General features: G+C 39.7%; 2 protein-coding genes across 8 annotated transcripts; one reads left to right on the top strand and one right to left on the bottom strand.

The window, feature by feature from the left end:
- Positions 962 to 6,167, top strand: C7H6orf229 (chromosome 7 C6orf229 homolog). Its single transcript, XM_003128207.4, has 2 exons — positions 962 to 2,874; positions 4,969 to 6,167. Exons 1-2 carry the CDS (start codon positions 2,610 to 2,612, stop codon positions 5,394 to 5,396), a joined length of 693 nt encoding a protein of 230 aa, XP_003128255.1. The 5' UTR covers positions 962 to 2,609; the 3' UTR covers positions 5,397 to 6,167.
- On the bottom strand, positions 9,149 to 18,527 carry GMNN (geminin, DNA replication inhibitor). 7 transcript variants are annotated; one of them, XM_013977477.2, is made up of 8 exons: positions 18,351 to 18,519; positions 17,910 to 18,016; positions 16,096 to 16,171; positions 13,083 to 13,160; positions 12,355 to 12,502; positions 11,183 to 11,265; positions 10,767 to 10,877; positions 9,149 to 9,569 (listed from the first exon to the last, which is right to left on the bottom strand). In XM_013977477.2, the coding sequence occupies exons 3-8, from the start codon at positions 16,144 to 16,146 to the stop codon at positions 9,411 to 9,413; spliced, it is 630 nt and encodes a 209-aa protein (XP_013832931.1). In that variant the 5' UTR covers positions 16,147 to 16,171; positions 17,910 to 18,016; positions 18,351 to 18,519; the 3' UTR covers positions 9,149 to 9,410. The 7 variants fall into 7 exon arrangements, with proteins under 7 accessions (XP_013832931.1, XP_013832932.1, XP_003128251.1 ...); XM_013977478.2 differs by having other exon boundaries at positions 16,096 to 16,153; XM_003128203.5 differs by lacking the exon at positions 17,910 to 18,016 and having other exon boundaries at positions 16,096 to 16,153; positions 18,351 to 18,527.

Below are 22,516 nucleotides of genomic sequence, written 5' to 3'. Positions count from 1 at the left end.
TGTGTGACCAAGTATGTGACCTCTTGATCTTTTGCCCAAGCAGAGCTTAGCCCCTCTCTGCCCCTGCCATTACCATTGTTTAAAGTGTTCGTGGAAGGTGAAGTCCTGTTATTTACCTTGTTCCTGTTGTTATTTCCATCTCAAAGTATAAACAGGTAGCTGGTTGGATATATCTACCCTGGAGCCTACCTATCTCCTGCCTCAAGAAGTATCAATAAGAGGCTAGTTATAAGTGTCTGTCTTGAAGCCCATCTATCTCCTCTCTCAATAGCATATACACACATATGCATATGCTTATGCACATGCATGTACACACATATGGATACAGGATCCAGCCATGGGTTACATGTTTAATTTAGTTGTCATGCCTCTTCAGGTTCTTTTTTTTTTTAACTTTTAATTGAAGTATAGTTGATTTATAACATTGTATTAGTTTCTGCTCTACAGCAAAGTGATTCAGTTATACATATATATATATTCATTTTCTTTTCAATTATGGTTGATCACAAGATATTGAATGTAGTTCCCTCTGCTATACAGTAGAGCCTGGTTGTTTACCTATTTTTTATATAGTAGTTTGTATCTGCTAATCCCAAATTCCTAATTTACCTACCTCCTACCCCTGCTATTTCCCTTTGGCAACCATGAGTGTGTTTTCTATGCCTATGTGTCAGTTTCTCTTTTGTAAATAAGTTGATTTGTATTATATTTTAGATTCCACATATAACTGATATCATATGATACTTGTCTGTCTGACTTAATTCACTTAGTATGATAATCTCTAGGTCCATCTATATTGCTGCAAATGGCATTATTTCATTCTTTTTATGGCTGAGTAGTATTCCATTGTATATATGTACCACATCTTCTTTATGTGCTCATCTGTCAATGGACATATAGGTTGCTTTCATGCCTTGGCTATTGTAAACAATGCTATGTACATTGGGGTGAATGTATCTTTTCAAATTAGAGTTTTCTCCAGATGTATACACCCAGGAGTGGGATTGCTGGATCATATGGTAACTCTCCTTTTCAGGTTCTTTTACTCTAGAACAGTAGTGCTCCCCCACTTTTAAAATGCACACCTTATTATATCTGCAGGGTATAGGCAAATACATTTTTAGAATGTCCCAAATTTGGACAAGGTGTCCAAATTTCTACTTTGAAAGTAGAGCCAATAGGATTTGTTGGTAAGTTGGAAATGAGATGTGAAACAAAAAGTCAAGGATGAATCCAAAAATTTCAATCTGAACACCTGGAAGGATGCAATGCCATCTTCCAACACAGGAAACTGGGAAAGCAGAAGGTTTAGAGAAGAAAACCAGGAATTCTTCTTTGTACATGTGAAGCGGGGGAAGCCTCTTCGATGTCCAAAAGGAGATACCAAGTTGATGGCTGAAAGTAATTGCCTTTGGAGTTCAGGAAAGAAATCCAGTTAAAAATATAAAATTAGGAGTCTTCAGCCTGTGAATGGTATTCAAAGCCTTGAGATTGGTTGGTTTCATCCAGGAAGTAAAGATAGAAAGCAAGAAGAGGTACATGGACTGAGCCTGAGGACACTCCAATATCAAGAGGTCATGAAGAAAAGGGGAGAAGCAGCAAAGGAAAAGGAGGAGTAGCCAGGAGAGGAAAAAAAGGAGTCTGTGATCAGAAAAGCCAGGTGAAAAAATCATTTCAAGGAGAAACAAGTAACAATGCTGAAGACTGAGCATGGGATTCAGCAGAATGAAGGTCATCAGTGGCCCTGATGGGCAATTTCAGTAGAGTCGTGGGGTTGAAGTTCAATTTGGAGTACATCCAAGAGAGGATGAAAGAATCTTGAAACAGCAAGCGTGGTGACTCTTTGAAGAGTTTTTGTATAAAAGAGCAGAGAAGTGAATGTGTAGTAAGGGGGGGGGGGGTGCCATATGAGGTCAAGAGGGTTGTTTTGTATCTTTTTAATGAAAAAAAGTACAGCATGCCTGTTGATGTTGCAGAGGACCCAATTGAGATGGAAAAATAAGACGAGAATTGAGAGCAGTCTCCTAGAGTGGTAAGAGAGGGATTGGTGGAAATCTGCCTCAATGGTCGTCCCTGTAACAAGAAGAAAGTCAGAGACACGGGCACAGGCACAGCTCAGCAGGGGAATATGATGGTAAGAGCTATGGTAGTTCTTTTTTGACTACTGCTATTTCCACAGCAAAAAAAAAAAAATCAATAATGTAGAGAAAACCTCTGACTATGTAACAAATAAGCACAACAGGTATAATACTGTGAAAGATCAGTGGAAACTCAGTACATGTCAGAACAAAGTGGAATGGGCAAGCTCCTGGTAGGCATCGCCTAAGCGAAGGTACAAAGACAGGAAGGAGCCGACTGTGTGTTCGGGGTAACCAGCTCAGTTTAAGCTGAGATTCTGTGCACAAGACAAGTGAAAGCAAGCTTGGTTTAGCTCGAATTGTAGAAGGGCTTCAATGCCAGGCCGAAGAAAGAATCTAGGCCTACATTGCTTCCCCGGATTGGTGTGTTCCCTTCTACAGCGTTGCTAAGTGACCCATCCCAGAGTTCTGGACTGTTCACCTTTGTTACTGCCAGGGCTGTGACTGAAGCACCTTTGGCCTTCGTACGTGATGGCGAAGACCCAGCCTTATTATGTGCAATATTGGACTCGAGTTTATCACTATTTCGTGGGGCTGTATCACCGTATCCAGAAATATTGCACTATCATTAAGGGCTTTTTCATTAAGAAGGAGGAGGAAGAACATTTCCCTCCAGCTGAGTGTATTTTTCACAAAGAAAAAATGGTGGTGCTCGGCCGTGCATTGAAGGATAAATCTCTAGCCATTGAACAGAGAGCTCAAGCTGCCTATAAAATTGGACTGTTGGCCTTCACAGGTACTGATCTAACCAGCTGCGCTCAAACAAGTGTTCCACAGTCCTTTTGCCTGTTATAACACTGTCAGTGATTCTCATAGCACTGGTCTTCATATTCCAGCGACTTTTTTTTTTTTAGAACTTTTTAGGGCCACCCTTGTGGCATATGGAAGTTCCCAGGCTAGGGGTTGAATGGGAGCTGCAGCTGCTGGCCTACACCACAGCCACAGCAATGCAGGATCCAGACTGCATCTGCGACCTACACCACAGCTCAGGACAGTGCCGGATCCTTGACCCATTGAGTGAGGCCAGGGATCGAACCTGCGTCCTCATGGATACTAGTCAGGTTCGTTACCCCTGAGCCATGATGGAAACTCCCTCCAGTAACATTTCCTTTGCCTAAATTACTAGCTTTTTGTCTTTGAACCACCAAAGGTATTACTAATTACTTTCTGTTCAAAGATCTCATGTTTGAAAGGAATGTATCCATCAAATAAATTACTACTTTCCCACTTTTATTAATTAAAAATATATATACTGAAATTACCTATCAAAGTTTTAATATCATTAAAAAAAAAATTTGAGGCATTCCCGTTGTGGCTCAGCAGAAACAAATCTGACTTGCATCCATGAGGTTGAAGATTTGATCCCTGGCTTTGCTCAGTGGTTAAGGATCTGGTGTTGTCATGTGCTGTGGTGTCGGTCACAGATGTGGCTTGGATTCCCACTGTCGTTGTGGCTGTGGCATAGGCTGGGCAGCTGTAGCTCCAATTCAAGCCCTAGCCTGGGAACTTCAAAGCAAAAAAAAAAAAAAAAAGCATTACCCAGACACTAGTTTAAAAGAATCCATAAAAACTCAAAGCTCTTAAAACACCTCTCAGGAAAGCCAGTAGGTGCATTAGTAAAAGCAACTATTAGTGTATACTTGGCTAGAAAATCAAGTGGTAAACCCTTCATACACACACCAATCTAATGTTTGTCAAGGCCAGACTTGCTTCACTTTTTCTAATAAATTTCAGGGTATTTAAAAATCTTACAGACAGTCCTCAACATGTCTCCTAATTAGAAGCTCTGGTTGGTTGCTGTTAAGTGTTATAGGTCGATTTTTTTAATGGGAAGATGAGTTACTGAGATGTAGTTTCATGGACTAAATCTTACACAGGTCTTAGGTGCCAGGATGATTGAGAACCTCTAGCATAGGACTAAAGAGAAGACAGAAACTCGGGAGAACTCCTGTACCCACCATGTGAGGCAGGCTCAGTTCCCTGTAGAGCTGCAGTCACCATTTGGGTAAGAGTTAGCTTTTTACAAAGGGATCAGAATCTTTTAACTTGATGTTCCTTAACCTTGGCTGTACTGGTGGGAAACAATGGAAGGGGCTTATGCCCAGGCTAGTACTAAAGTTTGCACTGAACATAATATTCTTGGGGTCACAGGACTATGGTGGTGCAAGTGAAATCCAAGTTGGGTCAAAACTCCAGTGGCTAAAATCCAGCCAACTGTGACAGCTATGCCTCACCATCTACACTGCCTTCTTCAGTACCTTCTTAGTCAGGACCTTCTTGGAGTTGGAGATCTGAACTGGAAGATCTGGGGTTCAGGTATATGATGGAAGTACAGTCAAGCAGCAGGTTGGTGCCAACTCTGCACAAGAGCTGGGCTGGGAAATGTGTAAGAACAGGACAGTGATAGACAATTCCTGAATGACCTCTCTTACCAGTTAGACCCTGGCTTTGCAGCTCAGCCTGTTGGTTTTCCCTTTGTTGGATTTAATGTTCTGGTACTTTTTCCAGTACTGAAGACAAAGACTCAGGAATGAACCGTGAGGGCGATTTGCTAGGTGAACACAGCCAGGTTTTATTCACCTTGTAATACTGACTAGGTGCCCGATTAAAGGAACCAGGGAGGAGCTTTTGGGAAGGTGGGGACTGCATGCTGATCACCACGCACTTTCTCATCTTCACAGCAGCACATGGGGTAAAAGGAAAGAGGAAAATTCAAAGCATTCAAATTTTCATGTGCATAGCCACAAGAATAGGAACACACGAGCACTCAGGTGTCACTAGCTACTGGATATACCAAATACTTCAGGAAACGCAAATGCTTATTTTACAGGAGGACCAACCGCTGGAACATTTGCAGCTGAGTACATGAACGAAGTAGCTCTCTTGTTGCAAAATTATGAGATGGCACCAAAAATAAAGATCTTGCTGCTCCAGAGTGTTGCATCTTGGTGTTACTTAAACCCTGACAACCAGAGAAGAGCCGTACGTTTGCAGTTTATTCCTATTCTCATTGATCTCTTTGAAACCAGACTCAAGTCCACCGTGAAAAGTGAAATCAACAGCAACCTCCTGGTTAAATTTTGGACTTGCTACGTTCTGTCTGTCATGACATGCAATAACTTGCCGTGTATGAAGGCGCTTAAAGAATGCAGTACTCTAAAATATCACTTACAAACGTTGGCCGCTGAGAATTGGTCTGGATGGCCCGAGAATTTTGCGGAAGTGCTGTATTTCCTCGTTGGTTTTCACAGGAATTAATTTCTCTAAATCGAGTTACCTGATGCAACTGTCTGTACCATCGTATTACCTTGGAAAACTAAAAGAATAAAAGTCGGTACATTATCCTTCAGCCTTTTCTCTTAGGGAGTTGAAGAGATTCTCTATCCATTTCATAGTTACCAAAATAACCAAACTTATGAAAAGCGCCACTCTTTAAAATAACCTCATAAAAATTAAGCTCATAAAATGAGAATTCATTGGAAGATGCATTTCTTATATAACTTGTTAGAGGCAGTGGTGTGTTTGGGGGTTTATTAGATGACACCAAGCTATTAGATGACACCAAGCTGAGGGACCCCAAAATGCCAAATCCAGACCCAACCCATAGCCCCACCTCGTAGTGGACACTGTTGGTCCATCTACCTTTATACATCTTTTCAGCCCTATTTCAGTGCCGGCCTTCCAGTTGCTACATCTTTGGCTGAGGTTGTGTTCTGGCTTCCAGAACATGATCTTTCTGCACATCAGGCTGACCAGGAGTTGGGGGTATTCACACTCAATCGGAGCAGCACTCAACTCTCCTGGCACAAGGCTGGACAGAGATGGAGCACCATGAGTTCAGACACCTAAAGACAACCTAAAGTTTGCCTCTTGGGTTTTCAAAGGTTTTTCAGAGAATATGTAAAAGAAAACTGGCCCTTGACTTTTGTACTGCCCAATCCCATCAAAAGCTCTGTTAGAAAAATATAGTATTTACAGGAGTTCCCGTCATGGCGCAGTGGTTAATGAATCCGACTAGGAATCATGAGGTTGCGGGTTCAGTCCCTGCCCTTGCTCAGTGGGTTAAGGATCCGGTGTTGCCGTGAGCTGTGGTGGAGGTCGCAGACACGGCTCGGATCCCGCGTTGCTGTGGCTGTGGCTCCAATTAGACCTCTAGTCTGGGAATCTCCATATGCAACGGGAGCGGCCCAAGAAATAGCAAAAAAAAAAAAGGAAGAAAAAATAGTATTTACAGAGAAGTGCTTAAAGGATTTGTATCTGTGTCTCTAACTACACGAGCATTTGCCTGCCATCATAGACTGAACTATGAACTTTCCTCTTTCACAGACTTGCCTTGCTAAAGCTTGCTCTAACATTATGCTTCCACCTTTCACTGAGGGGCTTATCAGAAAAAGTAGTGTAGGTCTGTCATCCTTGCTTGGATTTATTACAGGAATGTTGTTAGGGATGCTAATCACATTACGTGGATTCATGAGGCTCTCAGGGGACATTCTTTCAAAACTTAAATCAGGAAAACTGTTCTCCTGAGCAGCTGAATCTTGTCGTCCTTCGTGGATTTTGTGAATTGTGTAATGAAGTTTCTCAAACTTGAATTCAGTTTATAGTGGTAGATAAAGGGTCAGAAATCAGAAGTCCCGTTTAGAGACTGGGTCACAATCAAAAAATTACTTTTCGATTGCTTTTTAAATTGAATTTTAATTTTTTTCAAAAATAAGTCATGAACATACTTTAAAAAGTCAAATAATATCAGGCCTCTGATGAGAATGAGAGATTCAGATTTGGGCCTTGAGGCATTTTTGTGCCAAGCTGTGATTTTAAACTGGCTCACCTAGCATTTAATAGCAAATTGTTGTTTTCCTTTGTTGTTCCTTTTAAGTTCTCTCTCCAACATTTGGATTCTCTTAGAAGCAAATCCAAGACAAGAACTTGAGCACAAGGGCTTTATTGTTGACCCATCTTCATGTGGACATATGCTTTCATTTCTCTTAGGTAAAATACCTAGGAGAAGACTGGCCAGATCATACAGCACGTGTACCTTTAACTTTTAAGAAATTGCTGAACATTTCGATAGCATCTGTAGTGTTTTAACATTGCCACAAACTCTGCAGGAAAGTTTCAGTTGCTTCACATTCGTAACAGTTGGTATGGTTAAGTTTTTGTTTTTCACACTTTAGCCATTCTGATGGGTAAGTGACAGTGTCTCACTGTGGGTTTAATTTGCACTTCCCTAAAGACTAGTAAGGTTGACATCTTTTCATGTGCTTATTTGCTATTTGTACATATGCTTTGGAAAAGCATCCAAATCTTTCCTCCATTTAAAAAATTATCTCCTTAATGAGTTGTAGGTTCCTTATAAATCCTTTGTTGGATATGCTTTGCAAGTATTTTCTCCCAGTCTGTGGCTTTTCAGTCTCTTAAGAGTCTTTCAAAGAGAAGCCTCTCAGCTGATTCTCCTCTTCCCCTAGAGTAATCCTAATTTTCTAAAAATAATTTTTTATTGTGATAAAAAACACATCAAATTTACCAGTTTTCTTCAACTCTTATCTTTGGTCTAATGGCCCAAATCCAAAACAGAGCTGCACTAATACAGGAGCCACTGACCTAACATGGCTCTTTAAATATTAATTAAAATAAATTAGACTTTTAGTTCTTCATTCATATCAGCCAAATTTCAAGTGCTCAATAGCTATATACAGCTAACTGGTTATCATAGTGGACAACTCAGTTTCAGTATCACAAAATTTTACTGGAGAATACTGCTATTGATCAATAACAGTTTCCACTATTTAAGCATTTAGTCATGCACTCCAGTAAAGGTTTTAATCCTCACAAAGGCAGAATTGGACTTTATCTCAATATTAGAGATAAGCAAATTAAAGTTCTACAAGAATCACTTCCCAGAGTTCCTTGTGGCACAGCAGGTTAAGGATCCTGTGTTGTCACTGTAGCAGCTCCAGTTGCAGCTGTGGTGTGAGTTTGAGCCCTAGCCTGGGGAACTTCCATAAGCTGTGGGTGTGGCCAAAAAGGCCCAAAAAACCAACAAAAATAACTTACCCAAAGTAATCCTTTAAACTTGACATTGCTCTTTATTGCCAATTTATAAAGAGCTGCTTTGTATGCTTCCGCAAAAATTTATTCAATTCCGATGCTATATACTTTGCAAATAATCTCCCTTTATTTTATCCTTTTCTTCTTTCAAAACGGTACATATAGGAAAAACATAATTTCACCCTCTTACTTCCTATCCCTTCACTGTTTACAGGGCACCATACCCGTAAGTGAAATGTGTGAAGAGAAAATTTCAGAAGCCTTGGCTATTCCTGCAACTCTTCATCTGCTCCCCTTTGCTTTTCTAGAGGACTGCCAACATCACCACATTTTAAGCTTCCAAGAAGAATATGATCACATCAGCCAGTTAGTTGAGCCTTCACTTGGGCAATGAATTGCTTGGGGAGCTTTTAAAATTAGATTCTCACACTCCTCGTTTAGAATAACTGGGCATGGGGTCTGGAAATCAGTATTTCCTCCAGGGAGCTTGAGGTACAATGAGGTTTCTGAGGTAAAAACCTCAGCTATCTCAGTCTAGAGGGAGGAATCTCGAGAGTTTCTGTCATGGCTCAATGGTTAACGAATCCAACTAGGAACGATGAGGTTTCGGGTTCGATCCCTGGCCTTGCTCAGTGGGTTAAGGATCCGGCGTTGCCGTGAGCTGTGGTGTAGGTTGCAGATGCGGCTCGGATCCCATGTTGCTGTGGCTCTAGTGACGGCCGGCAGCTACAGCTCTGATTAGACCACTAGCCTGGGAACCCACATATGCCGCGGGAGTGGCCCTAGAAGAGGCAAAAAGACCAAAAAAAAATAAAAATAAATAAAAATAAATAAAGAGGGAGAAATTTATGTTACCCTTATTCCCTCCAAGATAGCAGAATAAAAAGGAAACAAAAGCACAGAAATAGACACATTTTCTACACTTCATATATACTCCTTATACTTCAAGAAATACACAAAGCTCAATAGAATGAAGTTTATTATATACACAAGTCATGTCTGACAACTGAGAAAATGCTATTTACACAAAATATCATAGATTAAAAATACATAGTATTTGTATTTTAATACAGTAACAGGGTCCCAGGATACAAACAGGGAAGTCTGATTCCAAGTTTGCTTATAAAGTTATTTGCCTTATAAAGTTATTTACTCTACTACAAAGAACTACAGGGGAGGTAAACTTTGGCAGTGTTTTTCTCAAGAGTCAAGTATTAGTGAATTTCATGTAGATGGTTTTGCATCTGTAGAGGAGGAGACTTCTTCATCATATGTACCGATTTCTGAGTCTTCTACTTCAGAATCTTCACCAGTTTCCTCTTCAGAATCAAATTCTTGACTATCCGGTGATTCAAATTTATCCAGAGGTTCATCACTCAGTCTCTTTTAAAGAATAAACCAATAATTTATTGTAAAACCTTTATAATCCAAGCCCATTATCAGTATGCTGACATAACTGGCTCTCGAGGTTGTAAAGAGGCTTCATTTCACAAAGTCTCTCAATTAAATTCACTGACAGTGTTATACCAAAGTGTCTACCATGTTAGATTACATTTCTACAAAATCTGTGTTTAAAAATTTGTTTTTTGGTTTTTGTTTTTTTAAAAGAAAAGGATTCATAGGCTTTCAGAATACAATTTCAGTCAGTACTTCTCAAACTATCTACAATAAAGGACTGGGTTTCCTAACTTCCCATCTGCTCTGGCCCAATACTTTCATGGCAGTTAAGAGAATGACTGCCGTGCTTCCAAACTTTAAACACACATCCTGTCATGGTGCTAAAATGTAAAGCAGAGAGTCGGTACAGGAAGTTTTGATTTGAAAAACTTCCTTTCCATCAGCAAAACCTATTTTTTAGGCTAAGACTAGTAAAGTCACAGTCTTCAGGCTAATTCTTATAAAAGTCAGATAAAATGACCAAAGTTATTTAGTACTTTTTTTTTTTTTTTTTTGCTTTTCAGGGCCACACCAAAGGCATATACAAGTTCCTAGGCTAGGGGTCGCAACCTACACCACAGCCGCAGCAACACCAGATCCGACCTGGGTCTGTGACCTACACCACAGCTCATGGCAACACCAGATCCTTAACCCTCTGAGCAAGGCCAGGGATCAAACCTACAACCTCATGGTTACTAATTGGATTCATTTCCGCTGTGCTACAATGGGAACTCCCACACCAATTACTAGTTGTTTGGGTTTTTTTTTTTTTTTTTTTTTTTTTTTTTTGTCTTTTTAGGGCCACATGTGCGGCATACAGAGGTTCCCAAGCTAGGAGTAACGACATCTAACAGTTATCGGGTGCTTACTATGTGCAGGCAATTCTCTCAATTTTCTATTACAACTCATTATTCTCATAACAAGCCTCAAAGTACGCAGTATCACTCCCATCTTACAGATGAGGAAAATGGAGCCCCAAGAGGGTACACAACCTGCTTGACCCAAACTTAATGGTCCTAGGCAGGGGGCTAAGATGCAAAACCAGGAAATCTGATTCTAGAGCCCAAACACCTTCTGATCACACTACTGCCTCAATTTCATAGCAAAACAGATGACGCTGAACCAGGAGGTTAAAGTCCTTACCTCTATTACTGCTGCCATATACTGCACATGTTCTGCTACTTCTGCCAATTCTTTATTCTCCTTTTTCAGGAGGGCAATTTCATTGTCCTTTTGTTCAATTTCTTTATGAAGCTATGTGACACAAACCAAAAAGTTTAGTATTTCATAGATTTCCCACATTATATATAAACCATATGCCTCCAAGTATATAACTGACAGACACATTACATAAAGTTCCTAACAAAGATGTGATCACTAGCTCTCGACACAATAGGCTTCTTTTTGTATAATCATTCTGGTAACAGAGTTGCCTAATTAGACCTTTACTAGGCCAACATTAAAGCTAGTTTATATTGCTCTAATAAAATATCCCAAGCAGCAGATGGAAGATAATCCCAGAATGTTTAAAAATGCCATAAATTATATTCAGTACGTACTTTCTCATTTTCTTTAAGTGTTTCATAGAGAGCCTTCCTCCGTTTTTCTGCCACTTCTTTCCAATATTGAGAGGATGGATTTTCTAAAATAAATTAATGGTTTATATGTAACTTTGTAAACTTTAATGGTTTACATGTAACTTTGAAAAATCATTACTGTTACATACTGCTGTAAAAATCCTATAATTTTTTTCTATTTAAAAAATTCAGTCTTACTCAGTCCTTAGTAATATCCATTTTAAAAAGATTAAAGTTAGAAAGCCAAATCAAATTTTTTCTTTTCTTCTCAACATTTTGAAGATTTCAATCTTCCAAAAGAATTGCAACACAAGTACAACAGACATGTAACTTTCACCTAGAGTAATAAAGGTGTTTGCAACATTTGCTTTCTATTTTTCTTTTTTTTAGGGCTGCACTTGCAGCATATGGAAGTTCCTAGTCTAGGGGTCAAATTAGACCTGCAGCTGCTGGCCTACACCACAGCTCACAGCAACACCAGATCCTTAACCCACTGAGCGAGACCAGGGATCAAATCCACATCCTCGTGGATACTAATTGGGTTCTTAACCCACTGAGCCACAGCAGGAACTCTTGTGCATTTTTTTTTTTCAATTTAACACTGATGTCTGTGAAAATTCCAGATCAGTTATTTTCACATGGGTCTTAAATTTGGATTTGTCCATTTCTGTGATTATACTTATAAAGTAACATTAGCTTCCTCTTCTGAGTTCTATTGCCATTCCATTAAACACTAGTTATTACAGGCACACGCTTCTCATTCATCTTCACTCCCTTTATTGTTGGCTCCCATACTTAATTTTCTTGGTATCTTTTTTCCAGATTCACTCTCCAGACATTTTTCTTCTGAAAAGATTGCTTCCAAGTTTTGTAAACCCAATATCAGAACTGCCATATTAATAACTATTCTTTTTTTCCCCCACAATTTTATCCATACATGGATCTTACCAAACAGGACCTGTCCAAATTTACAGTAGTTTATATATTTACAACCATAAAACATTTTAAATTATCAAAAAAAGAAAAATAAAATATCTAATTGATTACAAGGCTGTGGGCAGAATTCATAACAGTTTAAGAAATATTTATCATCATTATAATTTAAAAATTTAAGATATATATATATATATTTTTTTTTTTTTCTCTCTTCATACCTGTAATCATAAGATCAAATGCTTCTTGGGTCACTCCTCCAACATTTTTATTTTCACTATGTTCTGGGACAGTAAGAACTCCAGAGCCGGAAGTCTTTGATATTGACTGGTCACTCCATTGTTTCCTTTTGGACAAGCCTTTAACCGACTATAATGAAAATATGTACATCATACATTTTGATTCAATGAACAATAAAGCTGGGTGGTTTTGTCTCTAACAAACTAAAGAAGTACTCATATCTCTTACCTTTTCTTACCTGTTAAGAAATTATACAATTCAAAATTCTACCAAAATGTATACTTTACTTTAGGAATTTTATTTGCAGCAATCTTTTGGATTAGACTGGGGTCTAAGGCTTAGCTGAATTACTTCTATTGTTTAAATAATTCAATACCAAGGAAAGGCACTATTTTCAACCTACAAAAGCCTAGAAACCCTCATTCATCATTTCATCATTTACATACAATGTTTTATTCTCAAAACATCAAACATTCTGCCTATAGGTTAACTCTTAACTTATTACATCACCCCAGGTCTTTACCAATTTTGAACTTCCTAAATTGAACAATTAAAATAAAAATGATTTCTGTGGGCAATACACAATTGTTATTCTTAAATTATTTCCAAATGTCAATGATTTAGAAAGTTCTGACCAAAGAAACCTTTGAAATGTTTTCAATGGAAAGGCAGTATCACCTGTACCCCATTCTAGCCCAATAATACACACCTCATTTTCTCTTCCAACAAGAGATCCAGCCACAGAAGGCTGAATCATCTTCAGAGTTCTTCTTGGAACAGGACTACTCTGAAAGTCAAGATAATGATACTGGTTACTAAGTTCCCATATGGATTGTTTAACAGGCTTCATCCAACTATAACTTACCAAAAAAAAAAAAGAAATGCTAAGGACCCTAGTATTTGATCTATATAATTTTATAATGCTATATATGATTTAAACAACTAGCAAATTATTTCCCTAAAATTTTAATGAAATCTGAAGAAATTCTAAGAATAAATCATATTACCCAAACTTGACACAAGTAGCTCTTCTCCCATTTCAATATATGTTCTTGCTATAGTCATTTAGTCATGTTTAGTTAAAACAAATATAACGAAATTTCTAAGTTCTAATATTTCATGTGATGAAATTCTGATATAACAGGAATATCTGTACTCCCTCTTAAAAAGATCTTCTGCCCAGAAACCAGAAATTTACCAAACATCATAACATTTATAGTAGAAACCCACAAAAGAGGTAAATTGGAGTAAAAAGTTAATTATTTACACTGCAAAATACCTATTTCCCCTACCTAATCAAAAGGGTTTATCTCAGGCTTCTTTTAAATTGTGAATATCCACTAACACATATGAATTCACCATAGGAAGATAATATTCAAGAACATTACACAAAACCAAATCCACATGCAAGACCTGCTCCCCTCTTCAATTTTTACCTGTCTGTAGAAGCAGTTTTGCTTCAACCCCATTCATTAGCAGACTGTGAAAATGCCAGCGCTTGAGGCATACTAAAACTCTAAAGTGCCCAAGGTATTGTTTTGAAGAAAATAATGCCTTCCTTGTAATATGTAAATACCTTCCTGTATATTTCCTCATCTAAAAGAGCTCTCTATTTTTGCAAAAAATCATTAGTTATACTGGCACCATGGGATAGCAAACAATGGTGAATACTCAAACAAGGTCAGCAAGAACATGATACCAAAGCAGCGTGAGAAAGTTACTGATTCCACACTATGCTCCACAGAACGAGAGTCTACCTTTCCCACGGTAAAGCTGCTACTGCTGATTATTATCTCACTATTTAACTGCAGAACAAATGCCAGCTACTGTGAGAACAAATATTACACCAACATTTCAGATACAATTTAGATTATAGAAGAATCAACAGTCTCCAGACAAATACAAGAAAATACAATTTGGAACCTTAATAATAGGAGGTACTAATTCATTTAAATGCTTGCTACCAATAAAGGCCAAAAAAGCCAGCTAAATTACTGAAACCAAAAAACGACCATTTCTAAGATTTAACTTTCACACCTGTAAGACTTATAGCATCCAGCCCCCCCAAAGGCATTTTATTTACACACATCACATGCAGTAGAGTAATAAACTCTTTACGGAAAAGATTCTTATATATTAATGGGTCTTAATCTTTTTAGAAAACAATTTGAGATTTTGTGAACTCCCTCAAAAAGAAAAAAACAAAACAAAATAACCACACACACACAAACAAGAGCACAATCCTACAGAATTTTGGGAATCCATGAACTCCTAACGTGAACTCTTACAGACCTAGTTCCAGTCCAATTCCCTCATTTTACAGATTAAGTAAACTGAGGCTGAGATCCTAAATAACTCACCTAGCATCACAGTTTTGGAGGCAGAACCAGGTCCTTTTATATCTCAGATAGCTATACTGCAGCTAGTAAATATTAGATTTCTCTTTAAATATTACTATCTGCTGAAATTATATAAATTATTTGTCTGGGATTTGATTCAAAATAAATCAGTGGAGGAAAGGGGGAGTGAATGGAGATGGTGATGAAACAAGGCTGGCCATACACTGATAATTGTTGAAAATGGGGGAAGTAAATTGAAATGCTATTGACTCTATTTTTGAGTATTTAAAAATCTTCATTATAAAAAGCTTAAAAACATACATACAAAACAGTGGGAAGATGTCATCATCCTGAATAGCTGATGGAATCAAATTCACAAATTATCAACACAAAGTATTATTCAAGAAAAACAATGTAAGGAAGATACTAAGACAAGGTAAACAACTTATCAAAAAAGCAACTGCTATCATTTACGAAAAGCTTTTTATTTATACTATTCAGTTTAAGTCTGCAAACTGGTACGCCTTCCTGACAATGTGGTCTCATTCTCAGGAATCCTGAGAATAGATCTAGTCTAAATTCTATGATAAGACCTAGCTAAGCTGTACATTCATTTAGAACTGTAAGAGTGAAGCCAGTCAAAATTACAGACTCAAAATTAAGCTCTGTCTTCACTGTTATAAACAAACATTTGGGAGGTTTCCAGTGACTGTATAATACAAGGATTCAAAAGGTGTGGCAAACAAGCAGGTTAGATGGTAATGAGTATGATGTACCCTGAAACTATACAAAGTACAATGCAAAATGTGTCTCTGCAGTCAAAGATGCTAACCTAAACACCAAGGATTTTAATAAAATCATTGCATGAAATTTAAGAGTAGAAACAAAGCAATAATAGTCTTATATATAGAACATCCTAAGGAATCTACTAAAAAACTATTTGAACTAAATAAAAACAAGTTTGGCAAGGTTGCAAGATACAAGACCAAGAGACAAAAATCGACTGCGTTTCTGTATAGTAGGCACACCAAAAATTTAATTAAGGAAATGACTCCATCTACAATAGCTTAAAAAAACAATACTTAAGAAAAAATTTAAAAAGTGAAAACCTCAAAAACTATGAAAACTACATAACTTTGTTGAAAGAAAAGAAGACCTAAATGGATGGAAAGACATCCCATATATGTGGGTCAAAAAACTTAATATGCAACCATAATTAATTTTTAAACAAGTTCTTTATTGTTACTTGTCCTCACTGAAAATTTAGTATTTCAAAGTTTACAGAAATTATAGCCAGGTAATATATAACATGTGACTAAATTGTGTCAAAAAACATCTAACCATATGCTCTCTACAAGAGATTAAAGTGATTGCATCACATACCTTTACATTCTCTTGGATTCCTTCCTGTTTCTGCTTCATGCTGGGATTCATTATACACCTGGTCAGGAACAGAAGACTGCACATTCAAAAGCAGAATACAGACTGCATGAAAAGGTTTTTTTTGTTGTTGAAAGTACAATCATAAAAATCAAAACAATCAAAGAAAAATGATGGAATTATCATTTCTCATTGTGCCCAAACTCAGCTCTGTCACTTGTTAAAGTGCCTAAAGCTAGTGACTCTTAGTATCTCTATACACATAAACACAACACACACACACAATTCTACCTAGAAGAATACTGCTATAAAAGGAAAAATCTGTATTCTAAACAAATTTACAAAACATGTTGGTGACCTGGATTAAATACAGAAAGATGTGGAAAATGGTCACCAGGAAGAACAAACCTGAGACTTGGGTATGCCCAAGTCTATGTATTAAAGAAGAGCATCCTAACTTTGCTGTTTCACAGATTTAAGCTATCATAAACTTGGCTCTGGAAACCAGCAATAGCTTAACTGTGACTTAATATCCAGTCAAATTAGATTATGTATTTATATTTGCAGGCAATGTTTAACCACCACCACACATGGAGACACTGATGGAAGCAAAGAAAAGGGAGCAGGGAACAAAGCGGTATGTAATGTTGCTAAACCACTGGGCCAGACTCACTCCAAACATAACTCTGAACTTCCCAGCCAAGAACAGATCTTCCTGATTTCTGTGGTCCTGCCTTCCTTTACTCAGTGCAGTGGCTTTCTAACTTTTGACTATGATCCATCTCGCGTGAATACATTTTATAAACCGTGCCCTAGGGCACACAAATGCCAACGAAAAAGCTTAGGAAACAAAGCTTCACCTAATTGTGTGATGTACCCTATTTTCCATTCTATTTCATGTTAAGCAAATGCTGGTCAGGACCAACTAAACTGAGCCAGGACAATGATTTCCAAACTGCGGGTGGCAGCCTGGGATTCCAAAATCACTTAGTAGGTGTTTGAAAAAATGTAACTGAACAAAACTGAAGAGATGAGAAAACATCAAAATGCATGGCATGTGAGTAATAAATAGTGTTTCGTGAAGGTTCTAATTTAGTTGGAGGGTTGAGTCCTAAACCGTTATGTGAAAAATGTGCTTTAGTATATGCCACGATTTTAAAAGATGAACAGCAACAAGAATCAAGTCTTCACGTAGGAGTTCCCGTCGTGGCTCAGTGGTTAACAAATCCGACTAGGAACCATGAAGTTGAGAGTTCGATCCCTGCCCTTGCTCAGTGGGTTAACGATCTGGCGTTGCCGTGAGCTGTGGTGTAGGTTGCAGACTCGGCTTGGATCCTGCCTTGCTGTGGCTCTGGCGTAGGCTGGCAGCTAGCTGCCAGCTCCGATTCGACCGCTAGCCTGGGAACCTCCATATGCCGCGGGGGCGGCCCAAGAAAATGGCAAAAAAGACAACAACACAAAAAAGTCTTCACTTGTTCATTACACTCCCGCCAACAACCTTACACCCTCACTTACTTTTTATTACCTAGGGTTTTTTTTTATTTAATTTTTTTTGGCCGCACCCGCAGTATGTGGAAGTTCCTGGGCCACAGATCGAATCTAAGCCGCTACAGCGACAATCCGGTTCCAAAACCCGCTGCGCCACAAGGGAACTACCTTATCTAATTTTTTAAAATAATTAGATTGAACTCTAGCATAGCACTGGGTTCTAGGAAATTCTGATAAACAGGTGAAACTAAATGTCATCAAGTCCAGTTTTTTTTAAATGAGAGACGCGGAATTCAGGGACACCCCTCGGGTCACCGCCAGTTGCTTACTGGTCAAGAGGGTGGTCCGCCTCATCCCGAAAGCCAGGCACGCCCAAGCTGGTGTCCTCACACGAACCAGCTGCACACAAGCCACCCCGCGACCCCGCCACCTAGTCCTGGGGACACAGGGAGGGAGAAACCAGCAAGGGGCGGACAATCCGGGCCGCGCGCCGGGGCCCTCCAACCGCAGAGCGCGCGTCAGGGACGGCGCGCGCCAGCCAATAGCGAGCGCGGAGGAACAGCGCGCCAAAAACCGACCTAACCAATGGGGCAGCCCCGAGCCTCACCTCCTTCCCCCCCGTCCCGGCTGCCGGGACGGTTCAACAGTCCTTTCACTAAGACTCCGGCAGCTGTCACCGGAGTGCGCGACTTCCGGCCGGCCGAAGCCCAAAGTGGCTCGTCCAGCAGCCTCTGCGACCCACTCTCTCTGGTCACCTCTCTCACACTTACCGGGTGGAAGCAGGAAATCCTTGTAACGAACGCAGGTAGCTGTGGTAGCGGCGCCTCGCAGAGGGTCCAAAACCAACCCGCGTTCGTACCCACAGGGGCTGGACTCCTGCCGGGTGGCGACTGTAAAAGAGTAAAACTCCACCCTCCGGCTCCGGGCGGCCACGTGACCGTCTGGCGCGTGACGGAGGGCGGGGCCACCTGAATCCGGCGAATGGCCTTTCGCCTCCGCCCTCTTCGGCCCCCTTCCCTTTTCTGCGCCTGCGCGTAGGGCGTAGCAGGTATTTGGGTCGGGAAGTCGGCGGTCTTAACTCCGTGGGTCACTTGTACCCTCGGCTTTTGCACTTCGACCTGCACTGGGAACTTCCTCCAGATTCGAATGTTTTTTTTGCTCTTTACAAGCGGGGCAAAGGTCTGCCCCCGCTAGACAAACATCGGGAGAACAAAATATTTTATATATAGTACAGGACTTGTTCTGTAAAGCCTTCGATCCACGGCCTCCTAAATGTGTTAAGACCGTTTATATTTTGGCGCTTTGTATATGACTATATTGTGTTGTAGTAGTGCCAGAAGGCCTAATCCTGCAAGGAATACTAATAGTCATCCTAATATTCGTACAAAGTACTGTTCTAGGCACCGGAATGCAATGGCTATTGCAATTTGAAGGAGCAGAAAAACCTAAGTGATAATTGCGTCTAGCTTTTTTTTTTTTTTTCTAGTCATTTCACAAACTTCTCAACTTTCTGGGCATAGTACATTTCAGTTTATCAGGGTATTGTTAAATCTTTTTTTACACCAACCATAGCTATTAATACAAGTCTTTTTTCCCATTTCTTAACTTTGGTGGGATTGTCATTCTCAGAAGGAAAGAAGTATCTCCTGACTATGCTTAGCACCGCCTTTAGGAAATGTTTTGTTAGCCCCATACCCTGCCATCCTGCGTGCCCACCTCCTGCCACCTGCACCACTGGAATTCTTTTTGAAAGAGCTCAAAGTATACAAAGCATAGTCCTAGGATTCTAGTTTTCTTTGGGGGAAAATGTAGCGTGAAAATCTAAATTCTAAATAAGGGAAACAATCCATTGGTTGGAGAGCTATCCCTAGACGACTGTGTTTCCAGAGTAAAAATTCTGATGATCAGCGTGGTAAGTATAAGTACTGTGTAATTTGACTTTGAAACACCAGCCAGTCAAAGTAGTAAATCTGACTTCTAATTTCTTCGTTCAGCCACGTGGTAAAAAGACATCACTGATGAAAAGAGCCCGAATAGTAAGTATATATTAAAAATATATAAAAAGTTACATTCAGGTAGTCTGTACTAAGTATAGCATAAAGCAGAGTACCTAATGTTATTTCTTTCCAGAACGAAAAAGCTGGGAGAGAAAAATGTCTTCCATATGAAAGTGATAACCAAACCAGAAGGCTAGAACCTAGAGGTTACCATAGTTAGAAATCTACAGAGGCAATAAGAGAATTGAGTTTCTAGATGTATCATGAAGCCCACCTACCCCCAATGTTATATGTAGTTGCTAATACTATTGGTTAGTTTTGGAAAGGCATGGAGAGACTTTTACTTTATTCATTTTAGTGTTGTTTGACTTTTTTTAAGTTCAACATAAAGGAAATGATGCCTTCTTTAGGAAAAAATTGTGAAGCCCCCAGATTTTGAAGCGTTTCACCCTCTGCTTTGCCTCCTAAATGAGTGGATGTAACAAATTAACTAATTCAGCTTTATACCTGTGCAGTTCAGTTGGGTGGCCACTAGCCACTTGATAGCTTTTGAGCACTTGAAATGTGGCTAGTCTTCATTGAAAAGTGCTGTCATGTAAAATACATATCAGATTTCAAAGAGCTAGTATGAAAAGAACGTGAAATATTTCCATGATTTTTTGTATTGAGTATGTGTTGAAATAATCTTTGGATATATTGAGTTGAATACAAATATTGTTAAAATTAACTTCCCTTTTTTTTAACATGGCTACCAGAAAAAAAATTTTAATTATAGATGTGGTTTGCATTTGCATCTCACATTTTATTTCCGTGGGGCCTTGCTGCTCTAAACTACCCTAATGTATGTAATCCTCCTGAATCTTTTCAGTAGCCCTGTGAGGTAAATGTTTTCTACTCTCTTTTTTACAACTCAGAGGCTAAGTCATGAGTCCAAGATCTCATACAGGTAGGCAGTGGTAGACTGAGACTTTACGTCTTCTGACTCAGAGTTCACATATGGTGGAGTTCCCCTGGTGGCTCAGTGGTTAATGAATCCGACTAGGAACCATGAGGTTGCGGGTTCGATCCCTGGCCTTGCTCAGTGGGTTAAGGATCCGGTGTTTCCGTGAGCTGTGGTGTGGGTTGCAGACGCGGCTTGGATCTTGCTTCGACTCTGGCATAGCCTGGCCACTGCAGCTCCAATTAGACCCCTAGCCTGGGAGCCTCCATAGGCCATGGGTGTGGCCCTAAAAAAGCTAAATAAATAAATAAATAAATAAAACTATTCCTCAAGAGTCAGAGGATCCTCAAGCCCCCAAAGTACTGGTGACTGTCTCCAAAATACATGTTTTCACATTGCTTTTTAAGAACAATTTCTAAGAAAATAATTTTGCAGGTATCTGGGAAAAAGTTATAAGTAGTTAATCTTTAATTAGAGTTTTTCTCCGGAATCCAAATATAGTGTCTTATCTGGTCTTATCTTCGGTAGGAAACCGTGGGTATTGACAGGGTTAAGTTTAAGCAGTAACTGTGGCTCACATATAAAGGGGGAGGGAGGATCATGAAATAGGAATGAAGATAATAGCATGTGTTTAAAAAATTAAAATTGCCCCAAAGGACAGTAGCCAGACATGTTCAGGAAGGTACAGGAGACCTTCTGGGTCGTTGGCTTCCCAGTACAGGAAGAGGCAGGTCAAGTAAGCTACATTACATCTCCCCTCTTAGTAGCTTTCAGGACAAGTTTCCATCAGCCAGTAAAAAGAACAAGTCTATTCTACTTTGGGGGAGAAATTTTATCAGTTATTACAGGTTTCAGTTTAATAAAATATCTCAGATTGCATGCAACAGACACTAACTGGTTAACATCAGAAAAAAGAGAACATTCATGGAGGGGGAAGGGGAGAAATCATGAGGACAGCTCTGGGGACTTCAACAGCAGGGGTCATTAGACTCTGTCTCTGGGATCTTCCCATTAGTGTAATGTAGCTCCAGTGACAGTCTGTGTCCCTATGATCCACACTTCATATTCCTGGGAAAGAGAATCTTATTGGCTCTGCTTGGGACAAGTGGTCCAATAAGGTCTGGCTGAGATGTGTGCAGAGCCAAGGTGTCCTGGTACACTGTCCCTAAATACACCGTATCCCCCCACCCCAGGTGTAAGGGCTGCTCCTGGAGAAGAGTGGATGGCGGCTACCCTAAGAGGCCTCCTTCAGGCATTAAAAATAGATAACAAGTTCACTAAAGATCACCACACTCAGAGGGTGGAGGTAAAATGACTTAAGAAATAACTTAGGATGGACCTTTGCATTTGAGCCGGGAGTAGACTCTTTAGTCATTGAACTCTTTACCTGTCAGTTCCTGCTACTCTGGAAAGTAGAGAAAAGCAGGGATGTTCCTTATAAAAATGAACTTAGTGACCAGCAGAGAAAGTAAGTCTAAGTATTGAAAGTGGAAAATGCAAGGGTGAACTCAACTAATCAAAAGCTGTTGAGGGAGTTCCTGCTGTGGCACAGTGGAGTTGGCAGTTTCTCTGCAGCATCAGGTTCCAGTCCTGGCCTGGCCTACTGGGTTAAAGGATCTGGTGTTGCCACAGCTACAGCCAGAAACTGTGGCTCAGATCTGATCCCTGGCCCGAGAAGGCTAAAGGCATCTGAAAGGAAGGAAGGGAGGGAGGAAGGAAGGAAGGAAGGAAGGAAAGCAAGCAAACAAGCAAGCAAGCACTCGAGGAGCTCTCTGATGGCCTAGTGGTTAAGGACTTGGCATTGTCACTGCTGTGGCTCGGGTTCAGTCCCTAGCCTGGGAACTTCTGTATATTGTGAGCACAACCATCCCACCTCCCAAATAGTAGTTGAGGCCAAGGAAACCTTTGGGGGGTCATGGATACGCTCTATATCTTGATTGTGGTGGTGATGGCTGTATAATTACTGAAACATGGTCAGCTGTGTACTTGGGTGAATTTT

Source organism: Sus scrofa, chromosome 7 (assembly GCF_000003025.6).
Source record: "Sus scrofa isolate TJ Tabasco breed Duroc chromosome 7, Sscrofa11.1, whole genome shotgun sequence".
NCBI classification, from domain to species: Eukaryota; Metazoa; Chordata; class Mammalia; order Artiodactyla; family Suidae; genus Sus; species Sus scrofa.
The sequence above is the reverse complement of the archived record's forward strand: the minus strand, read 5'-3'. Positions and strand labels throughout refer to the sequence as shown.

Coding starts and splice junctions, on each gene's coding strand:
- C7H6orf229 (XM_003128207.4), top strand. CDS start 2,610: ATGGCGAAGACCCAGCCTTATTATGTGCAATATTGGACTCGAGTTTAT. Junction 2,875..4,968: donor TGGACTGTTGGCCTTCACAG/GTACTGATCTAA, acceptor CTTATTTTACAG/GAGGACCAACCGCTGGAACA.
- GMNN (XM_005665634.3), bottom strand. CDS start 16,179: ATGTGCAGTCTTCTGTTCCTGACCAGGTGTATAATGAATCCCAGCATG. Junction 13,161..16,095: donor GAATCCAAGAGAATGTAAAG/GTATGTGATGCA, acceptor CTTGACTTTCAG/AGTAGTCCTGTTCCAAGAAG. Junction 10,878..11,182: donor CACTTAAAGAAAATGAGAAA/GTACGTACTGAA, acceptor TGTGTCACATAG/CTTCATAAAGAAATTGAACA.